This window comes from Xyrauchen texanus, chromosome 30, assembly GCF_025860055.1.
Source record: "Xyrauchen texanus isolate HMW12.3.18 chromosome 30, RBS_HiC_50CHRs, whole genome shotgun sequence".
In the NCBI taxonomy this organism is placed as follows: Eukaryota; Metazoa; Chordata; class Actinopteri; order Cypriniformes; family Catostomidae; genus Xyrauchen; species Xyrauchen texanus.
This window is the reverse complement of record NC_068305.1, coordinates 8473499-8498350: the sequence shown is the minus strand read 5'-3', so window position 1 is coordinate 8498350 and position 24852 is coordinate 8473499. Positions and strand designations below refer to the sequence as shown.

Genomic DNA, 24852 nt, shown 5'->3' with positions numbered 1-24852 from the left:
CACTGTACTAAAATGGCCCCCACAGTCACCAGATCTCAACCCAATAGAGCATCTTTGGGATGTGGTGGAATGGGAGCTTCGTGCCCTGGATGTGCATCCCACAAATTTCCATCAACTGCAAGATGCTATCCTATCAATATGGGCCAACAGTTCTAAAGATTGCTTTCAGCACCTTGTTGAATCAATGCCATGTAGAATTAAGGCAGTTCTGAAGGCGAAAGGGGGTCAAACACAGTATTAGTATGTTGTTCCTAACAATCCTTTAGGTGAGTGTGTATATATATATATATATATATATATATATAGATTATACATATAAACTGCATACTTTGATGGAATAATGGCCATAATGCAATAAGATAATTCTGGACCACAATGGAACTTTTTTAAATTGTGTACATCTATATATTGAAACCAATTATATCATTACATTTATTTATTTATTTGGAAGTCCTTGGTACAGTTTAATATTTTTTTATGGAAGTAACTCAAATGTTCTGAAGAAATGCACACAGCTATGTTCTGTGGAAGGGGCAGAAGAGTGCCGCATTGGCTTCAACAGTGAAGATGAGCTCGGCTTTAAAGGACAGTAAATAATAATGGATATTTGCCATTATAATAAATCATTCACTCAATTTGAGATTGTGCAAGTTCATACAAGGAATGTCTATTTTTGATTTGTATTTTTTAAATGTCAAACATCTCATGGGGGTCCAGTAATAGAAAATCACACATACAATATTAAAACAAAATATGTGCAGGTTGATTTAGTTACAGGCCTATTAAATAATATTTTTTCAATTGAATAGATCATTTAGGTATTACCATATAAACTAAAAATGTGTGATTATTTGACAAGTTTTTTTTACAAAGTACTTTACATACCCAGTTGTGTTTGCATTAAATTTTGCTTCAGCTATGGCTGCAGACAGTTTTCCTAATATCTAGGCATCCCACAACATTGATCCCTGATACAGTACATGGCAATATTTGCTGATGCTTTGCTGGCTGATGTTACAATAATGAGCAAAAAGCTTTTGGAGAGGCAGCAAAACACCTCTCGATTTTACACATTTCTCTAAACTATAGTCAACACTCTTAAAACAATTCACATTTCTCTGCATAATGAAGCACTGTATTCTTTTCTGATAATGCATTTATTAAAACCAAATACTTACATCAAAACCAAAGATGTGTTCTCTGTTGAATTCATAAAATGTTCAGCTCTAGACACACAACTGTACTATAGGGAAAAACAACCTTTTTCTGTGTGTTTTCTTTTAAGAGTACACAGAAGTTAGTCTTGCTCTTGTACAGAGCTATATGAGACAGCACTGTAAACACATTGATTGTGGCAATGCCATTCCTCCCTCTTCTTTTTTGTTGAGATTGAAGTCACCATAGATCTGCTCACATTAGGCCAAACACTTTGTGTGTCTCAGAGAGAACGTGATTCATAACATGATCAATTAAAGGGACTCTCAGATCATTCTAGTCTCTTCTGTGTCTTCTTTACTCTACTCTTCCACCCTGCTGTCCTCTTTTTCTCTGCTCACCATCATTTCACCATCTCATTTGGTCATACTGTTTCAATGCTCAACCCTGAAAGAGTTGCGAAAACAATGGGGGCCCAGGCTTCTGTTAGGCCCCCCTCTAGAACCACCTCTAGGATGAGCTACCGTTGAAGCTAATCACATTGGGATAAGTGTGTTAATGTAGGTGGGTCTGATATTTAAATGTAATTATTTATTGGTCGTTTGTGACACCTAGTGCATTAACTAATGTTAACATATAAAACCTTATTGTAAAGTGTTACATAACATTTGAATGAAAATTCAATATGCCATTTGTGGCATAATATTGATTACCACAAAAACTTATTTTGACCTGTCCCTCCTTTTCTTTTATAAAAAAAAGAAAAGAAAAAGTCTGGGTTACAGTGAGGCACTTACAATGGAAGTGAATTGTTAAAATACATAGTCACAAGACATAAACAATATGTGTGTAAACATGATTTACTGTAAGTGTGATACAATCACTTACTAACCTTTTCTGTTTAAAATTATTTCCAAGTTTACAACTTTGTTTTAACAGAAGAATTAACATAAGTAATTTTATAAAATTATAAGCTTCACATTCGGCTTTTAAAGCCTCCAAAAATTGGCCACATTCACTTCTATTGTAAGTGCCTCACTGTAACCTCCATTTTTAGCTTTTTTTTTAAAGAAAAGGAGGAACGAGTCGAAATGAGTTTTTGTGGTAATCAATATTATGCCATAAATGCTGTCAGCTGAGCTTAACTTTTATTGAACACTGAATATTCCTTTAATGTTATTATTTTGTAGTTATAATTTTATAAAAGCACTGGCGGCTGTGCTATTGTTACGAATGTGCAGCGAAGGCAGACGAGGAGATGCGGATCCAAATGCAGTTCAACTTTATTAACAAAACAAACAAGGCAGGTACACGGAAAACTCGGGAACAAAGGAAAAACCCTCAATGGGGAAATAAACACAAGACTGAGAAAACAGGCAGGGAACACATACCGGGCTAACAACATTCAACGAAAGACAAGGACTGAACCAAAAACCAGGATATAAATACATGAACCCAGGAACAGGGGACCAATGAACAGACAGAACTCCAACAAGATGACGAGGGAATAAACAGAGGCAAAAGGCAAGTTAACCCGACAGGTGAAAACAATAACAGAGAACACGAACGCTGACAAGGAGACTATGGAACTAAACAAAGGACAAAAGTGAAAACTACGGAAAACAAAAGGGACAAAACAGGTAAACAAGGGGCAACGGTGACACAAGACAAGGTATCCCTAACATAGCCCCCCCTCAAGGATCGGATTCCAGACGATCAAACATAACAGAACAAAAAACAGGAAGAACAAATGTCCATTGACTGGGGGGGAAGCTTGTGGTGGGCAGACAGACCAAGGGGAGCAACGAAGGGCAGACAGGCAGTCCAGGGGGCAACGAGGGGCAGACAGACAGTCCAGGGGGCAACGAGGGGCAGACAGGCAGTCCAGGGGGCAACGAGGGGCAGACAGGCAGTCCAGGGGGCAACAAGGGGCAGACAAGAGGTCCCGGGGGGCACAGAGGGCAGGCAGGAAGTCCGGGGGGCACAAAGGGAAGGCAGGAAGTCCAAGAGGCACACAGGGCAGGCAGGAAGTCCAAGGGGGCACAGAGGGCAGGCAGGAAGTCCAAGGGGGCACAGAGGGCAGGCAGGAAGTCCAAGAGGCACACAGGGCAGGCAGGAAGTCCAAGGGGTCACAGAGGGCAGGCAGGGAGTCCAAGGGGGCACAGAGGGCAAGGACAGGTTCAGGTGGTCTGGGAGCTGGCCACAGGGCAAGGGTAGGTTCAGGAGGCCTGGGAGCTGGCCACAGGTCAGGGACCGGTTCAGGAGGCCTGGGAGCTGGCCACAGGGCAGGGACAGGTTCAGGTGGTCTGGGAGCTGGCCACAGGGCAAGGGTAGGTTCAGGAGGCCTGGGAGCTGGCCACAGGTCAGGGACCGGTTCAGGAGGCCTGGGAGCTGGCCACAGGGCAGGGACAGGTTCAGGTGGTCTGGGAGCTGGCCACAGGGCAAGGGTAGGTTCAGGAGGTCTGGGAGCTGGCCACAAGGCAAGGATAGGTTTGGGGAACCTGGGAGGAGCCCACTGGACAGGGACTGGGTCAGGAGGCCTGTGAGGAGGCCACAGGACTGGAACAGGGTCAGGAGGCCTGGGGGGAGGCCACAGGACGGGAACAGGGTCAGGAGGCCTGGGAGGAGGCCACAGGACAGGGACCGGGTCAGGGGGCCTGGGAAGAGGCCACAGGACAGGGACCGGGTCAGGAGGCCTGGGAGGAGGCCACAGGACTGGAACTGGGTCAGGGGGCCTGGGAAGAGGCCACAGGACAGGGACCGGGTCAGGAGGCCTGGGAGGAGGCCACAGGTCAGGAACAGGGTCAGGGGCCCTAGGAGAAGGCCACCGGACAGGGGCAGGTTCAGGAGGCCTAGCCGAGGGAGGTAGCGCCGTAGGAGGCTCTAGAGGCGGAGACCTGGAAGGCTCTGGCAGCGGCGCCGATGGAGGTGGCGCCATAGGAGGCTCTAGAGGCGGAGCCGTAGGAGGCTCGAGAGGCTTGAGAGGCGGAGCCCTAGAAGACTCGAGTGACTTGAGGGGCGGAGTCCTGGGAGGCTCAAGAGACTTGAGAGGCGGAGCCCTGGGAGGCTCGAGAGGCTCGAGAAGTGGAGCCCGAGAGGGCTTGGGAGGCGGAGCCGTAGGGGGCTCTGGAGGTGGAGCCGTAGAAGGCGCTGGAGGAGGAGCCGTAGGAGGCTCGAGAGGCGGAGCCCTAGAAAGCTCTGGAGTCTCTGGGAGCAGAGCCGTAGGAGGCTCGGGAGGCGGAGCCGTAGGAGGCTCGAGAGGCGGAGCCGTAGGAGGCTCGTGAGGCAGAGCCCTAGAAAGCTCAGGAGTCTCTGGGACCAGAGCCGTAGGAGGCTCGGGAGGTGGAGCCGTAGGAGGCTCGAGAGGCGGAGCCCTAGAAAGCTCTGGAGTCTCTGGGAGCAGAGCCATAGGAGGCTCTGGAGGTGGAGCCGTAGGAGGCTCGGGGAGAAGAGCCATGGAAGACTCGAGAGGCTCTGGAGGCGGAGCCCTGGAAGGCTCGAGAGGCTTGAGGGGCAGAGCCCTAGAAGGCTCGAGGGGCGGAGCCCTGGGAAGCTCGGGAGGAGCTCTGGGAGGCTCGGAAGGCGGAGCTCTGGAAAGCGGAGCTCTGGAAAGCTCGGGAGGCTCGGAAGGCGGAGCTCTGGAAAGCTCGGGAGGCGGAGCTCTGGAAAGCTCGGAAGGTGGAGCTCTGGAAAGCTCGGAAGGCGGAGCTCTGGAAGGCTCGAGAGGCTTGAGGGGCGGAGCCCTAGGAGGCTCGAAGGGCGGAGCCCTGGGAAGCTCGGGAGGAGCTCTGGGAGGCTCGGAAGGCGGAGCTATGGAAAGCTCAGAAGGCGGAGCTCTGGAAAGCTTGGGAGACTCGGAAGGCGGAGCTCTGGAAAGCTCGGGAGGCGGAGCTCTGGAAAGCTCGGAAGGCGGAGCTCTGGAAAGCTCGGGAGGCTCGGAAGGCGGAGCTCTGGAAAGCTCGGGAGGTGGAGCTGTGGAAAGCTTGGAAGGCGGAGCTCTGGAAGGCTCGAGAGGCTTGAGGGGCGGAGCCCTAGAAGGCTCGAGGGGCGGAGCCCTGGGAAGCTCGGGAGGCGGAGCTCTGGAAAGCTCGGAAGGCGGAGCTCTGGAAAGCTCGGGAGGATGGGAAGGCAGAGCTCTGGAAAGCTCAGGAGGCGCAGCTCTGGAAATCTCGGAAGGCAGAGCTCTGGAAAGCTCGGGAGGCTGGGAAGGCAGAGCTCTGGAAAGCTCAGGAGGCGCAGCTCTGGAAATCTCGGAAGGCAGAGCTCTGGAAAGCTCGGATGACGCTGGTTCTGGGACGGTCATGGCTAATGGCGCTGGCTCTTGGACGGTCATGGCTACTGGCTCTGGCTCTTGGACAGTCATGGCTACTGGCTCTGGCTCTAGGACGGTCATGGCTACTGGCTCTGGCTCTAGGACGGTCATGGATACTGGCGCTGGCTCAGGGACGGTCGAGGCTACAGGCGCTGGCTCAGGGACGGTCGAGGCTACAGGCGCTGGCTCAGGGACGGTCGAGGCTACTGGCGCTAGCTCACTGACGTCGGAGGCTACAGGCGCTGGCTCACTGACGTCGGAAGCTACAGGCGCTGGCTCACTGACATCGGAGGCTACTGGCGCTGGCTCGCTGACGTCTGAGGCGACAGGCGCTGGCTCACTGACATTGGAGGCTACTGGCTCGCTGACCGTGGCAGGCGTGGGCTCTGGCTCGCTGGCCGTGGCAGGCGTGGGCTCTGGCTCGCTGGCCGTGGCAGGCGTGGGCTCTGTCTTGCTGGCCGTGGCTGGCGTGGGCTCTGGCACGCTGGCCGTGGCAGGCGTAGACTGGGGAGCAGAAGCCTTTCCTCTTCTCCTCCTCCGCCGGGACGGTCAAGGCTACAGGCGCTGGCTCAGGGACGGTCGAGGCTACAGGCGCTGGCTCACTGACGTCGGAGGCTACAGGCGCTGGCTCACTGACGTCAGAAGCTACAGGCGCTGGCTCACTGACATCGGAGGCTACTGGCGCTGGCTCGCTGATGTCTGAGGCGACAGGCGCTGGCTCACTGACATCGGAGGCTACTGGCTCGCTGCCCGTGGCAGGCGTGGGCTCTGGCTCGCTGGCCGTGGCAGGCGTGGGCTCTGGCTCGCTGGCAGTGGCAGGCATAGACTGGGGAGCAGAAGCCTTTCCTCTTCTCCTCCTCCGCCAGGCGGACGAAGCTGGCAACGTCGGCTTGTTGGCCGTGGCAGGCGTGAAGGGACGAACCACGGGCGAATGGAGGGTTACCACTGTAGGAGGAGTGGCAGGGTTCTCCTCGATGACGCCCACAGTAAACGGTGAACCGCAGGCCAGCAGAGTCTCCTCCAAGAACGCGTGGAGCGTCCAGCCGCGCGTTGCCTGTGGCAACCGCTCCTTGAGCGCACTGTTCAGGCTCACCCGGAAAAACCCCACCAGGTCGGAGTCAGGGAATTCGGTGGCACTCGCAATCGCGAGGAAATCGCGGATGTGGTCCTCCACCGGACGATTTCCCTGACTAAGGCTGAGCAGCTGACAGCTCGCTTTTCAAACCGCTGGATCCATGTTTGGTCTTTCGTTCTGTTACGAATGGGCAGCGAAGGCAGACGAGGAGATGCGGATCCAAATGCAGTTCAACTTTATTAACAAAACAAACAAGGCAGGTACACGGAAAACTCGGGAACAAAGGAAAAACCCTCAATGGGGAAATAAACACAAGACTGAGAAAACAGGCAGGGAACACATACCGGGCTAACAACATTCAACGAAAGACAAGGACTGAACCAAAAACCAGGATATAAATACATGAACCCAGGAACAGGAGACCAATGAACAGACAGAACTCCAACAAGATGACGAGGGAATAAACAGAGGCAAAAGGCAAGTTAACGAGGGACAGGTGAAAAAAATAACAGAGAACACGAACGCTGACAAGGAGACTATGGAACTAAACAAAGGACAAAAGTGAAAACTACGGAAAACAAAAGGGACAAAACAGGTAAACAAGGGGCAATGGTGACACAAGACAAGGTATCCCTAACAGCTATATTGTAAATAAAGTCACTCCGCTGTGTGTCGTGCCAAACAAGCCCTGACTTAATTCACAATATAATGTGGCCTCTTGTACCTTATTGCTTAAATATCACATACTGTAGGTTTGGAATAATTTGTAGCTTTTGCGCTGAATTATAGATTAGATCTGCGACCACTTTAAGTTCTCCTTTCTTACAAATGGATTTAATGCTGTATAGCAATCTACACAAACACAAAGTAAAAAAAATAAAATAATAATTACTCACATTCTTGAAATATTGACCATATTAGCAAAGGCATCTTGGGGAACTGTGGTGAGGCTTGTCTCATAGATGCTTCTGGAATTAAAAAGATACAAACAGATTTGTCTAACGTTGCACAGGCAATTTCAATTAATTAAATAATGTATTATGCAATCTATAAATGTATAAGATTTGTTTATTTACAAATCTGAAAATTGACAGAAGTTTCATTGTTAATCACACTGCAAATCTATTCTACTGTTATCACGGCTAACTTGGAACGCTACACTAAACAACAAAATAATAATAAAAAAAAATTATAAAAACATTTTGTTCATTTAACATGTTAATTCATTGTAATTTATTACAGAATAATAATTTAATAAATAATTCAACTCAACGAATCATGCCCCCTGACCAAACGTAATTTCCATATTAAGGAACTGTCCTACCGACAGAGTATTTCAAGCCTGAAGTACCACCTTAAATTTTTTGTAAATCACAGTCATCAGAGGGCAGTAACCACAGCTCCAGCCAGACGTGGCGTGAACAGATTTTGCCGGGGCTTCAGCCCCGAATGTTTTGAGTGTAGCCCCGAATGTATTTTGAAAAGTTGACTGACAAATATAAAACCGGACAATAACCTATGTAAACCCCCGAAATCATAAGTTTTCATTGTGCTTTGGCATTGCACATACTGCATACAGCCTGTAAAAACAGACATAGGTCTTAAAAATTATCTAGCCTATAGAATAAGTTTCTTTGCTGTCGGTAGCCTATGGGCTACTCCGTTTCTTCCTCTCTGTTGGATATGCAGCAGGTAGGGGAGGAGCTAGCACAGTCGTGGACATCAACTAACATTACTTAGTGGCGAGTTAACAGCAGTTAGCAGGAAAGACAGCAAAAATGAAGCAAATCTTTGGGGATTTTTCCGAAAGAAGTCAGTGGGTAAGAATTCAAATTTTTTTTGTCCTTAAAGTCTGAAGATCATCACCTGGCTGGCTTTCACCCACAGTAGGCTAAACCTCACTCTCCTGACCTCAAGGGGTGTACTAGCGACTGACATTACAGGTTGTTGCATTTAGCCTCTAGCCTCCTTGTTAGCGCACCCACCTCCCACGCTGGAGACGTCGGTTGGAGTCCCGTGCGGAGCGTACTTTTCTTATTTATCATGTGTTGTTTTCTCTAAGGATAACCAATAAGCATTAACATAAAATGTATGTGTGACTTGTTTTGTGATATTAGTTTGTAGAAAATATACACTTTGATTTGATTAAATGGTTTTGTAGAGGGTAGCAAAGATGAGCTACAGACTGAGGAGCAGCAGCAGCAGCTGTGCCAGAATCAGGCATGGAAACTGGTAACAATTAATCAGTCACTTTACTTTGAGAAAGTTAAAAGTGAAACATTGTTTATCCTAATGAAAGGATTTTGACAGATGAACATGGAGAATTATATACAGTTCGATGCCATAGTGTGTCAATGGACTTAGAATAAAGCCATTCATGTATTGCTTTAACTTAGGATCATATACATCATTTTGACTATTTATGTCAAAAAATATAAATTATTTTTTTTACCTAACTTTACTCACTATAATATAACTCTTTTGTGATGACTTTATGGTAATGTACATGAAAATTCAAGAATCATAATAGACCTTAGGGAAATCCCACTGATCTGCTCTTCCCAATAAATTTCCTTCAATGGTATTGGTCCACAATTTGAAATATGTAGCACTTGATGAATTAGTTGTTTGAAGCTGATTTGCAATAAGTTATGTGCTGTATCTGTTATTTTGCATCAAAGATGATTCAGGGAGGAGAGAGGATGAGTTAGTCGAGGATAGTACTAGAGTGGAAGATTTAGGAACTGTAGAAACAGGCCCAGCCAGAGCAAAATTCAAAGAATACCCTCTCACCAGATCTGAACTACAGAGAAGTGGTTGCTAGTGTGAAAATAAAATTGTCTGGGCTAAGCCCCGGATGTTGTAACGCTTGGACCGGATAACTCGAGAGAAATCGAGGGAAGAAAGAGCTTGAAGGCTGAAAGGCTGTATCACGCACATTTAATGATAAGTGCACAGGCAATGCAATCCTCTCATACATGAGAGCTACTCTTCCTTAGCGTCACAAAACGTATAAAATATACAGAAAAAAAGGGTAGAGCACGTCTAGCATCTACAATGTCCTCATCTCATCTCCAACTATGTCATCCCGCATAGTACACGTCATGAGTGACGTAACCATCTCTCTTAAAGGGCACACTGCCCCATAATGTGACAAACATGAACACACAGCAACGATCGTTACAATGTCCTTCAATGCTGGAAACGCCTCTGACTCCAGCTGAACAAGCAACAAAACGTTTAAACTCTTTTACTCTTCTACCACAATAAAGTAATGTCTTTAAATGATCTGTATTATTTATTACATTTATTACATGCATATTATATTTGCAATTAGTTTGATTAATCTATAATGAATTATCTTTATTTTCCAGCAGATATTGATATATGCGATTGATTGATTGATTAATCAGCATATCATGTAATTATTTCTATTAAAAATGTTAATAGATTTAATGGACAGCTGTAATTAGTCTTATCAGAAATAAACACTATTATAAACATAACAGAAACAGCATTTCTTTTAGTTTTAGTCACTACTTCGGTTGAATAATAAATAATGCAGATTATTATTATTATTATGATTTTTGGTTGTTGTTGTGAAAAACAGACAATGACAATATTAGCTGCGTATGCATAAAATAAAAATACCCAATTTACTTTTAATCCCTTAGGTAGACTTTGTATGCATCCAAAGTCCAGTTTGGAAATTCGAGTGCTCCCAGTCTGGAAGAAACAACACAGAGTCTGAACAGAGCTCCATCGAGGTCTTGAGGCCATTCAGGTGTGATTCTGGTAATTGCCTGTTTTCTCCTTGAGTAAATGGAGCAGGTCTTTGCCATGCCAAGTCTAAACAAAATCATCTGTACATTAATCGTGGCCAAATCAAACAAGTATTTAACCTGTTTTTGTGACAGAAAGGACAATGCCGCCCCTATGATAGACTGTTTGCACTCAAATTGCCTGTCAAACATAACTTATAAACTTGTGTAGTTATTGTTGTTTGTAAAAGTATATTAAGAATCTGTTATATAGTCAGTGGGTACCGGTCGATACAGGTTTGGAAAAACACAAGTGTAAATAAATGATGACAAAAGATGACATTTTTGGGTGAACTATTCCTTTGACATTTTTTTTTATCTCTACTGTACATACTTCCCATAGTTTTGTGATTTTGATGACTTTACTCTTATTCTTAAATGTGGAAAATACTGTAGTTATAATTAATAGAGTAATAAGTAGGTGTATGATTACATACAATGGGCTAAATCACAGTCCAAAGCTGGTACAGATAAACAGACACAAAGGAGCGAGGATCACCCCGACAAATTAAACCAACTCTGACACTGAACAGATCCTGTCACTTTACACCAAACTCCTGGCCAGCTCACCTCAATCTCAATCCAAATAATTGCACCCCATTACATAGTGGACACGAATGTGTGCCAACCCCAAGAAAATTACTCCCTCAATTTGTCTTTCAAGGAGGAAACCATGAAAGTAAACTCAGAATATAATCTAGTTTGGAGAGAGGTAAACCAAAATAATTTATAACAGAGTGAATATTTGCACTAGGTTTAAATTAGCACCTGTCCCTCAGTGCGGCTATTTGCACTTCAATAGACTGGTGGTAACACAGAAATTGAAGACAAACTGTGACCCCTGTGTTGCTACAGTGTTGTGGGGTGTATTGACGGTGCAGTGATTTGGTCAAGGTGAAGTTCAGGGAGTTGAGAGAAAGTTTGAGCCGAGTAAAATTAACCATGGTTTTGGTTAAAAATTAGCCAAAGCTGTTACTAGTAATACAATGTTAATATATAATACAGATTGAAATTCAGTTTGAAATAAATTCCATTATTGTAGCAGATAAATAAAGGCATGATTAGACAATACAAAAGTGGCTTAAAGGGCTAGTTCAGCCAAAAATGAAAATCCTCTCATCATTTACTCAACCTCATGCTATCCCAGATGTTTATGACTTTCTTCCGCTGAACACAAACAAAGCTTTTTGGAAGAAATTCTCTGCTCTGTAGGTCCATACAATGTAAGCGAATGGGTGCCAACATTTTGAAGCTCTAAAATCCACATAATGGCAGCAAAATAGTAATCCATATGACTCCAGTGCCTAAATCCATATATTCAGACACGAAATGATAGGTGTGTGAGAGAAACAGATCAATATTCAAATTCTCCTTTTGTTTTTGGTGATTCGTATTCTTCGTGCATATTGTCCCTACTGGGCAGGGAGGAGAATTTATGCTAAAAAAATAAATAACTTTTTTCTGTTCTGATATGGGCTTAAGCACTGGAGTCATGGATTACTGTTTAGCTGCCTTTCTGTGGATTTTGGAGCTTCAAAATTTTGGCACCCATTGACTCGCATTGTGAGGATATTCTTCTAAAAATCTGAATTAGAGTACAGCAGAGGAAAGAAAGTCATACACATCTGGGATGCGTATGAGGGTGAGTAAATCATGAGAGAATTACATTTTTTGGGTGAACTATCCCTTTAAGAACTTAATATGTTATCTGTTTTATTCTTATATCATTGAATAAGCCTACAGTTGACAGCAATCTGTTTTGTATTGAGTTCGTCAATGTGTGCAGTTCTCGTTCCGTCTGCACTATTGTCAATTGTCGCTCTATTTATATGTCTGTGCCTAAGACTGACACGTTTGGGGTGTCTCACTGGTAGTCAGCATCATAAACTTTGAAAATCGCATCTCAAAATTCCTGTATTATGTTGTGCTTCCTTCTAAATGAGTGGTCCTCAATCAGTGGCTGTGCTGCATGTGAGGTTTGTTGAGGCGCACGGCCACCTATTGACATGGCTTGTCAAAACAGATGTACTTCATGTTTAAATTTCTGGTATTATGTTAGTGATTTAAAAAAATATATAACTAATCACACCAAATTAATGCATTTAATCCACAGCCCTAATAGTAAACATGTTTAATTTTGTGGTTACTAGTGCAGGGTGTCTGTGGGACTCTAAATAAATACAATACAAATTATGCAGTAATGACACTATACTACAGTTGTGGCCAAAAATATTGGCACCCTTGGTAAATATGAGGCAAAGAAGGCTTTGAAAAATATGACTTTGTATATCCTTTTGATATTTTATTCAAAATATTCACAAAAAGCTAACCTTTAACTGAAGTAAACTAACTGAAAGCCAAATTCCCTTGTTAATAATATAGTAATGATGTGCAGCAAAAGGTTGTTGAGCTTCACAAAATGGTAAGTGGCTATAAGAAAACAGCTAAAGCATTGAAAATGCCCATTTCTACCATTGGGGGTAAAAATTTCCAATCAACTGGAGATGTTAAGAATCGGCCTGGAAGAGGATGTGTGCCTATATTGTCTCCACGCACGGAGGATGGTTCGAGTGGCCAAAAATTCTCCAAGAATCACAGCTGGAGAATTGAAAAAATATGTTGGGTCTTGGGGTCAGAAAATCTCCAAAACTACAATCATTCGTCACCTACATTGCAAGTTGTTTAGGAGGGTTTCAAGAAAAAAGCCTCTGCTCTCATCCAACAATAAGTTCAAGCGTCTACAGTTTGCCAGACACTACGGGAATGGGTTCTATGGTCAAATAAAACAAAAATAGAGCCATTTTGCCAGCAAACACCAGAGATGGGTCTGGTGCACACAGAGAGGTAACCATATGGAAAATAACCTCATACCCACAGTAAAATATGGTGGTGGATCTTTAACATTGTGGGGCTGTTTTTATGCCAGAGGTCCAGGACATCTTGTTCGGATACATGGCATCATGGACTCAAAACCTGATTGCCTCTATCAGAAATCTTAAAACTGGCCATGGTTGGATCTCCAGCAGGACAATGATCCAAAACACTCATCATAATCAACACAAAATGGTTCGCTGACAACAAAATCAAGGTTCTGCCATGGCCACCCCAGTCCCCTGACCTGAACCCCATAGTAAACCTGTGGGGTGAACTGAAGAGGAGAGTCCATCAGCGTTGACCTTGGAATTTGAAGGATCTGGAGAGATTCTGTATGGAGGAATGTCTCGGATTACTTGCCATGTGTTCTACAACCTCATTAGGCATTATAGGAGAAGACTCAAATCAGAGCTGTTCTCTTGGCAAAGTTTTGAATAAAAGGGTCCCAATAAGTTGTGTTTGCAATTGTTTGATATCTATTAGATGATGTATTTTTGTGGATATTTTGAATAAAAGATCAAAAGGATAAACAATAAAGATATATTTTTCACAGCCTTCTTTGCTCATATTTAACAAGGGTGCCAATATTTGTGGCCACAACTGTATATGTTAGTACATAAGTAGTACAAATAGCATCTAACGCAAAGAAGATGCTTTTGATTGCTATTTACGTTATTTGCACTTAGTGCAAATAGCCTCTGCTCATTTATAAAGGTGTTATAAGGAGACATACATGTTCATTATATGTCCATTCTTAAACAAACTCTTGCTGATTTCTGCTTTAACTGAAGCACACTGGCAATATACTACTTGTCCTGTGCATCAAAGTAAATTAAATGAATGATTTAATTTAATTGAAATGTTTGGAAAGCCCAGACTCCTTACACACTCTACCATGCACTGCTTTTCCTAATCGCAGGGCTCAACAATTCTGCACACTTGAATGTTTTACAACTTCGTGGCAGAAAGTAAATATTGCATTTAAAGGCATATGCCAGCTCTAGATTGTGACTCTCGAAAAAGCCGGTGGTCATGCTATTCAAACTTTGAAGAGTGTCTGTGCTTTCCTTTTCACAGTCAGGCCAACATTCAGCGGAGGACACACACACATGCACATTCATTTATGTTTGAGAATAGGTTTACATTAAGACCTTACTGAGAGACAAGATGTCAGGATGCCGGTTTGATCAGCCTTGTTGTGTTTGTGTCTGTGTCGTTGTTAGTCTGTAGCGCTTCGCTGTCTTGTTTGTCCACCCGCGCGCTTCTGCGCGTGGTGTTTGTGTTCGTTCACCATGTGTGTCCGCACGTGTTGTTTTCCATGCGCGCACTGTCAGCTGTCGCCCCTCCATGTGTCATTCACGTCGAGCTAATCTTGCTCTTTCTTGTTATTTGTGGTAATTTAGTTATCTAGTCAAGTTTTTATTTTTTCTTCTATTTAGATTTGCCTTGGATTCCTAGGGTTTTCCTATTTTGCTTTTCTTTTGCTGTGTCTTGATCCCAGCTTGCTCTACCCTGATTTGTATTAAAAAATTTTCCCTTTTTGATGTTTTTCTATTTATTTTGCTATACATTAACTTTGTATAGTTTATAGACTTTTGCTTCATTTTTCTCATCCCCTGTGGCTTGCTATTCGAGCTGTTTAGCCTTTCCCCTTTTTCCCCCTCTCCAGTCTCACCGTCTCCCAGGCTGCTGGACAGAGCCTATTCCCTCACCACCTCCGGGCTACCATCAGTCATCTCCCTTCCCCCTCGCCGCGCCTCACCTGCCAACACTTCCCGTTGCTTCCCCCGTCTCATTCGCCATCATCACTGACCTCTTTTGCAGACTGCTCTTGGCTGGGAGTAACCGTCCGACGGACTCAGTCTACGTTTCCTGAGGCCGTTACTATCTGTGGACCTCGTCCTGTCCGGCCCGTGCTTGTCAGTTTCCCAATAAACTGTTTTTGAACCCTGCAATTGAGTCCTCTTCCTTCTGAACCCTGACAGTACGATCTGGCCAGATATGGATTCAGCAGGCTCAGATGTAGTCCGGACCGCCGTCGCCCAGCAGGGGATTCTGCTTGGACAACATGCTTCACGGATTACTACCACTACCCGTGATGTAGAGTTAATGGCCAACCAGATGGCAGACCTCACCGCACAGCTTAGAGAATTGCGAAGGGACCAAGATTCCATCAGAGCTGTTGCTGCTGCCTCACCTCCCGTACCTGCTCATGTGGGTCTAGAACCCCGAGTGCCCACACCTACCCCCTATGATGGCGACCCCAAGTCCTGTCGTTCATTCTTGACTCAGTGTTCCATCATCTTTGCCTTGCAACCTACCACCTATGCTTCTGAGATCACCAAGGTGGCCTTTGTCATCACTCTGCTCACCGGCAAGGCCCGTGAATGGGGAACCACCATGTGGGCAGCCAAGGCTCCATTCTGCACCACCTTCGAGCTGTTCGAGAAGGAGATGCTGAAGGTATTTGATCGATCGCTGGCAGGTAAGGAGGCCGCTAGCCAGCTCGCCAGGTTGAGACAGGGGGACCACTCTGTGACCGACTTCTCAATCCGCTTCCGTACTCTTGCTGCCTTAACTGGATGGAATGAGGAGGCTTGCTGGGACCGTTTCCGGGAGGGCCTTAACGACGAGCTCCAAGATGAAATTGCCATTCATGACTTGCCATCCTCATTCGACGGCCTGGTGGATTTGGCCCTCAGAGTGGAGACTCGTCTGGAGATGCGACATCAGAGACGATCTGCTCATGTTCAATGGAGAGGAACCATATCTCCACTGGCAGTAACCAGCCATGGCCCTGAGCCTCACCCGGAGCCAGAACCCATGCAGGTGGGGCGAATGCGGCTGGCAGCAGAGGAGAGACAACGCCGCATATCCCAGGGACTCTGTCTCTACTGTGGCAAACCAGGACATTTTGCAGCTCAGTGCCCGTTAAAAGCCAGGGCTCGCCAATAATTGGGGAAGTACTGGTGAGCGTAACTCCCTTGTCTTATTCCCCCGGTTCCCGCACCCTTCTTCCTGCCACTGTTGGGTGGGGCCCCTACTCAAGACGTTGCTCAGTCTTAGTTGATTCTGGTGCGGAGGGTGACTTTATTGATGCTGATTTGGTAGCTCGTTGGAAAATTCCTACCTCCCCCCTCCAGAAACCTATCACAGCGAGGGGACTTAACGGCTCCATCTTGGCCCAAATAACCCATGTCACTGACCCTGTAAGCCTAGTCATCTCTGGCAACCACCATGAGGAAATTGTGTTCTACCTCCTTAAGTCTCCTAGCACCGCCATTGTATTGGGGCACCCGTGGCTGGTTAAGCACAATCCCCATGTGAGTTGGTTAGAAAATTCTGTGTTAGCGTGGAGCTCTTTTTGTCACAAGTTTTGTTTGGGTGCGGCTTCGTATTCTGGCTCTGTTTCTTCTATGTTACAGGAGGAGGTGTTGGATCTAACCGGTGTTCCTGTGGAGTACCTTGGCCTGCGACGCGTGTTCAGCAAGTACCGGGCGGCATCCCTTCCTCCGCATCGGCCATATGACTGTGCCATTGACCTTCTCCCTGGCACCTCTCCACCCAAGGGCCACCTATACTCCCTCTCTGGACCAGAGAGGGGGGCTCTGGATAAGTATATCCATGAGTCATTGGCGGCTGGCCTCATCCAACCCTCCTCTTCCCCCGCAGGCGCGGGGTTCTTCTTCGTGGGGAAGAAGGATGGTTCACTCCGTCCCTGCATCGATTATCGTGGGCTGAATGACATCACCATAAAGAATCGGTACCCCCTGCCATTGATGTCTACTGCTCATGAGCTGTTGCAGGGAGCCCAGGTCTTCACTAAGTTGGATCTCCGCAATGCCTACCACCTGGTTCGGATCAGGGAGGGTGATGAGTGGAAGACGGCATTCAACACCCCCACTGGGCACTTTGAATATAGGGTGATGCCCTTTGGGCTCACCAATGCCCCGGCCGTTTTACAGGCCCTGGTCAATGATGTGTTGAGAGACATGATCAATAGATTTGTCTTTGTGTACCTTGATGATATCTTAATTTTTTCCCCTTCATTACAGGTACACATTCAGCATGTACGCCAGGTGCTGCAACATCTTCTGGAGAACCAGTTGTACGTCAAGGCAGAGAAATGTATGTTCCACGCTGACTCCGTTCCGTTCTTGGGGCAAATAATCTCAGCGGAGGGGATCAAGGTAGATCCGGCGAAGGTAAGGGCTGTCTCCGAATGGCCAGTCCCTGACTCCCGCAAGGCGTTGCAGCGATTCCTGGGTTTTGCTAACTTCTATAGGCAGTTTATCCGCAGCTTCAGTCAAACCGCGGCACCTTTGACAGCTCTAACCTCCACACGTGTTCCTTTCAGGTGCTCAGATCAGGCTCAGGAGGCCTTCCAGAGACTTAAGAAATGTTTCACCTCTGCACCTATCCTGTCTGTTCCTGAACCTGATCTGCAATTTACTGTGGAGGTAGATGCTTCCGAGGTTGGGGTTGGAGCAGTTCTCTCCCAGCGGTCCCCTCGTGATGGAAAAGTACACCCCTGTGCATTCTTCTCGCACCGCCTGAGCCCGGCTGAACAGAACTATGATGTCGGTAACCGGGAGCTGCTCGCGGTGAGGCTGGCCCTGGGTGAGTGGCGTCACTGGCTGGAGGGCGCAGCGGAGCCCTTCTTGGTCTGGACTGATCATAAGAACCTGGAGTATATCCGTTCGGCCAGGAGGTTGAACCCTCGGCAGGCCAGATGGGCACTCTTCTTCGGCCGTTCAGTTTCACCCTCTCATATCGGCCAGGATCGAAGAACGTTAAGCCTGATGCCCTGTCCCGTCTTTTTGACTGCCCTAGGGGTAAGTCGTTTCCCGACACTATAGTGCCTGAAGATGTTGTGGTGGCTGCCGTGTCCTGGGGGGTCGAGGGACAGGTCAGGGAGGCCCTACGAGGGGTGGCTGTTCCGATGGGTTGCCCGGATGGCCTGTTGTTTGTCCCTGAGCCATTGCGTGCAGTTGTGTTGAAGTGGAGCCACACATCGAGGCTGGTCTGTCATCCAGGAGTGCGGAGAACTCTGGCTTCTGCTCGTCAACGCTTCTGGTGGCCCAACATGGACCAAGATGCCAGACAGTTCGTGGCAGCCTGCTTAGTTTGCGCCCAGAATAAGTCTTCTAACAAGCCCCCCGCTGGTCTGCTGCAATCCTTGCCCGTTCCCTCCCGCCCCTGGTCTCACATTTCCCTTGATTTTGTTACTGGCCTCCCTCCCTCAAGGGGCTGCACCGCGATTTTGACGGTGGTTGACCGTTTTTCAAGGCGGTGCACTTTATTCCCCTTCCCAAACTACCCACTGCAAAGGAGACGGCACTGGTGGTGGTCGATCACGTCTTCAGGATTCATGGTCTTCCGACGGACGTGGTGTCTGACAGGGGGCCCCAGTTCGTTTCCCACTTTTGGAGGGAATTCTGTCGTCTTATTGGGGCTACTGCCAGCCTGACTTCAGGATTCCATCCGCAGACCAACGGGCAGTCTGAGCGGGCCAACCAGGATTTAGAGTGCATGCTTCGCTGTCTGGCATCGCATAATCCTGCCTCCTGGAGCCAGCAGCTCACCTGGGCAGAATATGCACACAACACACTTCCTGTGGCATCTACTGGTATGTCCCCTTTTCAGTGCTCTCTTGGTTATCAGCCCCCTCTGTTTTCTTCACAGGAATCTGAAGCCGCTGTCCCCTCTGCCCAGGCCTTTGTCCAGCGTTGTAAAAGAACCTGGAGAAGAGCCAGAGAGGTCCTGCTTCGGGCAGGGAGACGTGCCAAGGTGGCAGCAGACCGCTGGCGGACTCCGGCACCCAAGTATGTCTGTGGGCAGAGGGTATGGCTGTCCACTAAGGACCTACCTCTTAAGGTGCCGGCACGCAAGTTAGCACCCAGGTTCATAGGGCCCTACCGCATCTCTAAGGTCTTGAGTCCAGCGGCGGTGCGGCTCAGACTCCCACCTGCTCTCAGTCGTGTGCACCCTGTCTTTCATGTCTCTCGTGTAAAACCAGTATTTTCTTCCCCCCTTAACCCTACTGTGTCTGTCCAATCCCCCCCACCCCCTGTCTGGTTGATGGGGTCCCTGTGTTTACCGTCAGGAGATTGCTGGACTCCAAGAGGCGTAGTAGGGGATACCAGTACCTTGTGGACTGGGAGGGATACGGCCCGGATGAGAGATGTTGGGTGCCGTCCCGGGATATTCTGGACCGCTCTCTGATCGAGGACTTCCACCAGCAGCGGCCCCTTTCTACCCAGGGAGCGTCTGGGGACGCCCCTGAAGGGGGGGGGGTACAGTCAGGATGCCGGTTTGATCAGCCTTGTTGTGTTTGTGTCTGTGTCGTTGTTAGTCTGTAGCGCTTCGCTGTCTTGTTTGTCCACCCGCGCGCTTCTGCGCATGGTGTTTGTGTTCGTTCACCATGTGTGTCCGCACATGTTGTTTTCCATGCGCGCAATGTCAGCTGTCGCCCCTCCCTCTTGTTACCTTGTTAGTTCATCATTACACTCATGTGTCACTCCTCATTAGCCTCTCTTTATATTCCCCTTGTGTTTTTTGTCTCTTGCCAGATCGTGTTTTTGCGTGTGTCATTCACGTCGAGCTAATCTTGCTCTTGTTATTTGTGGTAATTTAGTTATCTAGTCAAGTTTTTATTTTTTCTTCTATTTAGATTTGCCTTGGATTCCTAGGGTTTTCCTATTTTGCTTTTCTTTTGCTGTGTCTTGATCCCAGCTTGCTCTACCCTGATTTGTATTATTATATTTTCCCTTTTTGATGTTTTTCTATTTATTTTGCTATACATTAACTTTGTATAGTTTATAGACTTTTGCTTCATTTTTCTCATCCCCTGTGGCTTGCTATTCGAGCTGTTTAGCCTTTCCCCTTTTTCCCCTTTTTTCCCCTCTCCAGTCTCACCGTCTCATTCGCCATCATCACTGACCTCTTTTGCAGACTGCTCTTGGCTGGGAGTAACCATCCGACGGACCCAGTCTAAGTTTCCTGAGGCCGTTACTATCTGTGGACCTCGTCCTGTCCGGCCCGTGCTTGTCAGTTTCCCAATAAACTGTTTTTGAACCCTGCAATTGAGTCCTCTTCCTTCTGAACCCTGACACAAGATGAAAGTAAATGCAGATCAATTGTTGTCATCAGCCTCCATGCTCAAATTATTTTTGTTGCTTGTTAATGCAAAAATGATAATTCTTTCATCATTTACTAACCCTTTTGCCATCTCAAACTATTATGACTTACTCTATTCTGCTGAACATAAAATCTACCATGTACCATGTGTTTATATCCATATTCCTTACAATGCAAGCCCATGGGGTCCAAAACGGGCCTTGCTCCTTCATTGCCTTGGAACAGAAGGTTAGAGTTTGTTTTATACGTTGCCTAATACCGGTGACAATCTGGCTGATGCTATTAAAGCTTTGGAAGAGCACTTAACTCCCAAAAGATATGTGGTTTTGGAAAGACATGCGTTCAGAAAATGTGTACAGGGGACTGATGAAACAGTAGTAAAATACATTGCTGCTTTGAGAGACTTGGCTACTTGTGACGACGAGGAGGAGAGCGTGGCTGGGCCGTGATGGAGTCAGCTGATCAGCGGGAGAGTGAGATAAGGGGCAGCCAGAGACGCCTGCCCCAATACAAGCCATACATGCTACTTCTACATCCGGATGTCAGTGTCCAAAGGCCAACCTTATTAAAGACATCTGCTTCCGCTGTGGCTCTGTTGGACATCTTGCAAATGCATGGAACTGCCCCGTTGCATCTGCTAAATGTAAGAAATGCAATAAAACTGGAGGTTTTGCTTGAGTGTGCCGTTCTGCTCCTACTCTTTTAGTGCATGTGATTGATTTACCAGAGGTCTGTATTCTCCACCTGCCTGAACCAACTGACCTTCTGTGTGATGTGGTCATAAATGTTTCACCTGCTGCTGCACCTGTGTCTCTTCAACTCACAGTCGACTCTGGTTCTTCAATGTCCATTTTACCTAAATAATTGTATGAGCAGTATTTCCAGAGTGTGCCCTTACAATTTCCCACTGCTCGTTTGGTTCTGCATGTTTGTGGACCTGCGAGGGCCCAACAAGTCAGTTATAGTAGATTGCTACCCATTGCCAAACATGGACGAAATTATGACATCATTACGAGGTGCAACTGTGTTTTCAAATAGTCTTAGAAAGTGCATATCATCAGGTACATTTACATGAAGATAGCTTTTTCCTCATAGGACCTCACAGCTTTTATTACACACAAGGGAGAGACCCATATAGGGTGGCTTCCACCCTATCCGCCTTCAAGAAGATGATGTCTGTCATTTTAAAAGGACTTCCGAATGTTGCTAACAATCTGGAATTGGTGTTGTTGCGAGGTGCCTCTAATGGACGATGCGTGAGAGATCGCAAGCCACATTTGGTCTATTATGATATTTAATTACATTTTATGATTTTGTAGTACCTGTGTATTTGTGTCCCATTGATAAATGTCATTAAAAAAAAAAGAGATCCGTCCCTTTGGATAAAAGCATACTAAATTAATGTTTCTAATATCTAAGGCTTTTCGGACACAAGACGAGGACTGTAAGTCAGCATGTAAAATCAGAACTGCCCCTGTTATTGGGACATCTGGTCACCCTATCTCCATAAGTGCAACGTTAATTTCTGCAAGCCGTAATTGCTGATGAATTGTGCTGCCGACACAGTCACTTCAGCCTGGATGAACAATTAGTAAATGTATTATTAATATTTTACAGCGAGAGGTGGTTAGGGACAATTTTTTATGAAAATTTTGACAAATGCAAAGCGATCCCAACTCCAATTCTGGCTGGTAAGATTAAGGCAGTACAGAAGACGGTGTGGGTTGACCAATCAGATGAAAGGGCTGTTTCAGTGTTCTAGCGTTCCACATGTGCATATTGAATATTCAAGCTGAAAAAATGTTTTTTAAACAATGATCAAAATGGAAAAATCAAGCCGTTTCCACCTTTCTCTTTATTCCTTTTTAAATAGAAAATGAAATGGTCAACAGATTCTATTTATCAGTGTTAAAACCCATAAAGAAGAAACTCGTTTTTCATTTTTGGGTTAAAAAAAGAAAAAGGAATGGATGCAAAAGTGCAATCAATGCCTCAATGTTCATTCACCCCCACCTTCTTGCCATGAGCCTATACAGATGCATAAGCATGTTTCAGCACCACAAGATGAAATGAAAGCTTGCTTTGATCGCCAACATCAAGTACGTCATTCTTCTTTCAAAAAATTGGATAAAGTGTACATAAAGAAAACATTAGGCTACATGTTCAAAAATGTTCATCCCAAATTCACTCCTCCAGTTGAGGTTAGAAAAAAAGTTGTCCCTTACACTTACCTCTTGGATAATGGAAAGAAATGGCATGTGTAACATGATCTTGCTCTAGAACCAACTATTGTTCTGGATAATGGACTGATCACCACAGCTGGAAATCTCTCGTTCCATTATCTGGAAATTCAGTGTCTTCTGATGCTTGTATGCATGAGAAACATCAAAGACGTGAGCCTGGTTGGCTAAAGGTCTATGTACTCTAGTTACAGAAATTAACAGGGACTTTTACAGCACACATACAAACATTCAAGTACTGTCATAATGTTCATATTGATTATTATCATTAAGTGTTTTGTCGCATTAATTTAATGCACTGTTAGTGTATTCTTTAACAAATATAATGTTCTTTATTTCTATTTCATGCATTGTTATGTGACTACAGGAAGAATTAATTTAAGTGAGAGTGGAATATGTGGTGTCCTTAAATTTTTTCACCAATAGATGGCACTCAAGCTTTTCTGATTGTAGTTAAGCATGTGAAAAGAGAAGAGTAGAAGTGATGCTAAGCATGTGCATGTTGCAATGCTAGTTCTGAACACTCATTAAAATTCTTAAAATTACTTTACATCTGCATTCCTTGTCTACTTAAGACAGAACAGAACACCCGAGGAGACTTTTCCCCTGTTGCATTCGCATTCACAAAAGGAACCACCCTAGTGACATCATTTAGTATCGACCATGTTTTTCTGACGTTATTTGCATGCGTTTCAATAGCAACAACAACAAAATCAACAACACTGATGGAGGACGATGGGATCGGAGCTACACTTTTGTTTGTTTAGAGCTGTTATGAACATTGGCTGCATCGTAAAATGTAGGCTGCTGCCTAATCAGTTAATGATTTAAACAAGTGTTTTTGGATGGATGGAACTATCTGAAAAGTTTAAAAAGCACCTTATTTCATCCTACCTTCATCCATCCTTATACAGCCTCTGAATCTTTTACAATAAAGGCTTTTATGACTCAGCATAAATGACTGTACTGAAGTACTCACTCATTGACTTAAAAAAGACGTCTTGATGCAAGTTAATCGTGCATTAACAGGCACACAATACAACCCTCATGTAAACTAGATTTAATGATGGTTTAGTGTATAATAAAGTTAAATAACATACTGTCAATAAACATCTGATTATATATATCCGTCAACTCAGGAAAAAGTTGATGTAGTAATCCAGAATTCACTTAATTTTCTGCATAGTCACACAGTACAGATGTGATGAAAACTCAAATAGTGTCTCCCGATGAAGTCACAAACACACACACACATGAAATGGGTGATTCTATTTGGATACTTTGTTATGTTAAGTTCTGTTAATTGTAAAATTAGCGCAATCCTCTGAGTAGCAGACTAGCTGCTAGTTTGTTTACTAACGGTGGCTGTGGAGTTCCTCTGCTTTCTCATTGCAGGTTTTTGACCAATCACAGGCTGCAGCACCTCCCACAGTCCTACAGTTCCTATCCGCCCCAAACGTATCTACCCCGGAGTAGGAGCTAAAAACTAAAACGGCTAAAACTATAGTTCCTTAGGTGTGAAAGCAACGAAAAGCACTACACCTGAGGAAAGGTACCTAAAACAGACTTTAGTACTGCCAGTAGGAAAGGCCCTATAGGTTCTTAAAAGAGCCATTTTGAATAACCTTTTTCTAGTCTAAAGAACATTTTTCCACTACAAAGATAACTTGGTGCAATGGCAAAATTCCATGGATGTTAAAGGTTCCTAATGGAACCATGCATGCTGATAAAGAACCTTTCTTTCTATGAGTGTGGTGTTGTATTAATTACCTTAATGCTGCCTTTATGTCCTTTTTGTAGCTTGGAAATTTTGGACCCCATTAAATTAAATTGTATGGATATATTCAAGTCATATCGCCATCAAAATATCTTCAGTTGTGTTCCGCAGAAGAAAGAAAGTCATACAAGTTTGAGACGGCATGAAGGTGAATAAATGATGAGACAATTATAATTGTTGGGCGAACTTTTCCTTTAAGTCACTGTTCAAATCATTAGTAAAAAAGCACTGAAATGAAATGACGATAACATCAAGCTTTTGCTAGTATGAAGGTGAAAAAGACTGCACAAATCTGGTCTTCATGGGATATCAGCACATACTGTATGCTTAAAAAAGGAGAAAACTTTTAAATATAATTCTAATTATAATAGTAGTATATTAAAAATAATATAAATAGAAAAACACAATGTGGTTGAAGTCACTTCTGTGTTTTGGCTCAAGCATGATATTATCCAAAG

The 24852-nt window shown here is 45.2% G+C and overlaps 1 protein-coding gene across 1 annotated transcript in view; it reads right to left on the bottom strand.

The window, feature by feature from the left end:
- LOC127623643 (thyrotropin receptor-like) overlaps window positions 1–24852 on the bottom strand; it is a 74292-nt gene that overhangs the window by 30582 nt on the left and 18858 nt on the right. Inside the window, 1 exon segment of the mRNA XM_052098060.1 lies at window positions 7439–7510. Coding sequence (XP_051954020.1) covers window positions 7439–7510 — 72 coding nt within the window.